The sequence below is a fragment of the Elephantulus edwardii genome, unplaced genomic scaffold (genome assembly GCF_000299155.1).
Source record: "Elephantulus edwardii isolate Elephantulus edwardi_28Jun2011 unplaced genomic scaffold, EleEdw1.0 scaffold00102, whole genome shotgun sequence".
NCBI lineage: Eukaryota > Metazoa > Chordata > Mammalia > Macroscelidea > Macroscelididae > Elephantulus > Elephantulus edwardii.
Window position 1 is genome coordinate 564,828 of NW_006399852.1, and position 1,154 is coordinate 565,981.

At 65.9% G+C, this 1,154-nt stretch overlaps 1 protein-coding gene across 1 annotated transcript in view; it reads right to left on the bottom strand.

Annotated features, from left to right (window-relative positions):
- The window catches only part of GINM1 (glycoprotein integral membrane 1), a 27,340-nt gene extending 26,602 nt beyond the window's left edge, over positions 1-738 (bottom strand). Inside the window, exon 1 of the mRNA XM_006891675.1 lies at positions 628-738. Within this exon, the coding sequence (XP_006891737.1) occupies positions 628-738 (111 nt within the window). The remainder of the gene's footprint in view (positions 1-627) is intronic.
- Positions 739-1,154: the final 416 nt, after the last annotated feature.

Genomic DNA, 1,154 nt, shown 5'->3' on the forward strand with positions numbered 1-1,154 from the left:
CGGGTCCTCCCCGCTCTCGGCTCCTCCCCGTGACCCCGGACAGGCAGGGGTGCACACCGGGTCCTCCCCGCTCTCGGCTCCTCCCCGTGACCCCGTGACCCCGGGAAGGCAGGGGGTGCACACTGGGCCCGCCCCGCTCTCGGCTCCTCCCCGTGACCCCGGGAAGGCAGGGGATGCACACCGGGCCCGCCCCTCTCCCGGCTCCTCCCCTCCCCGCTCTCGCCTCCTCCCGGTCCCCGGGCGCCGCACCCCACCGCCGGCCGGAGCCATCTGCAGCTTCCACATCTCCTGGCACGAATCCGCGGGCCCAGAAGTCGCCATAACACGGGGCGGAACTCAGCCAGGCCCCAAACCCCGTCAGAAAGCCTGGACCCTCCGGGAAGCCGGGTCCTGCCGTCCGAGGTCCTAATACCCCGAGTGCCCCTTCCCTTTCTACCTCCCGCCTCCTCTAACCCCGCCCCACTTCCTGGCGTGCTCCTCCCTGTTCCTTGTTTTGGGGGACGAGACCCCCGATTGCCGCCGGACCGCCGAGTGGGAGCCGTGGCAGCGGCCGCCTCACCCCCACGGTCTCCGCCCCGGAGACTGCGGAGCCAGGCCAGCAGCGGATGGACTGCACCCCTGCCTTACCTTGGGAGTCTGGGGTGGGGGCTCCGGGGCTCTGGTCAGCCGTGCGGCGCCCGGCAGGGCCAGCAGCAGGAGCAGCCGCAGGACAAGCGGCGCCAAGGCAGCGCCCTCCATCTTGTTTGGACACCGGGCGACGGCGGGCGGCGGGCGGAGCCTGCAGGAGGGGCGTGGTCTGTCGCCACAGGGGCGGAGCCTACACCCTCTGGGCGGGGCCACCACGAGGGCGGGGCTTTACTAGATGCATGTTCAGGGTTGTAACCTTTCTCTATAGCTATTCAATTTGTTGTCCTGTGCCATCCAGTCACCTGTGACTCAGAGCGATCCTATGTACCATAGCTCTGAAGCCTGCCCTCTCCTGAGCCAATCTCACTGACTCCAACGCATTCCCATTACCCTAGTTACTATGTCAATCCAAATCATTTGGAGTTTTTCTCTCCTGCACTATCCCTTCAACATTCTAAGCATAATGTCCTTCTCCAAGAACTGATCCTTTCTGGCCACGTGCCCAGGTGTCCAAACAAGTATGTGAG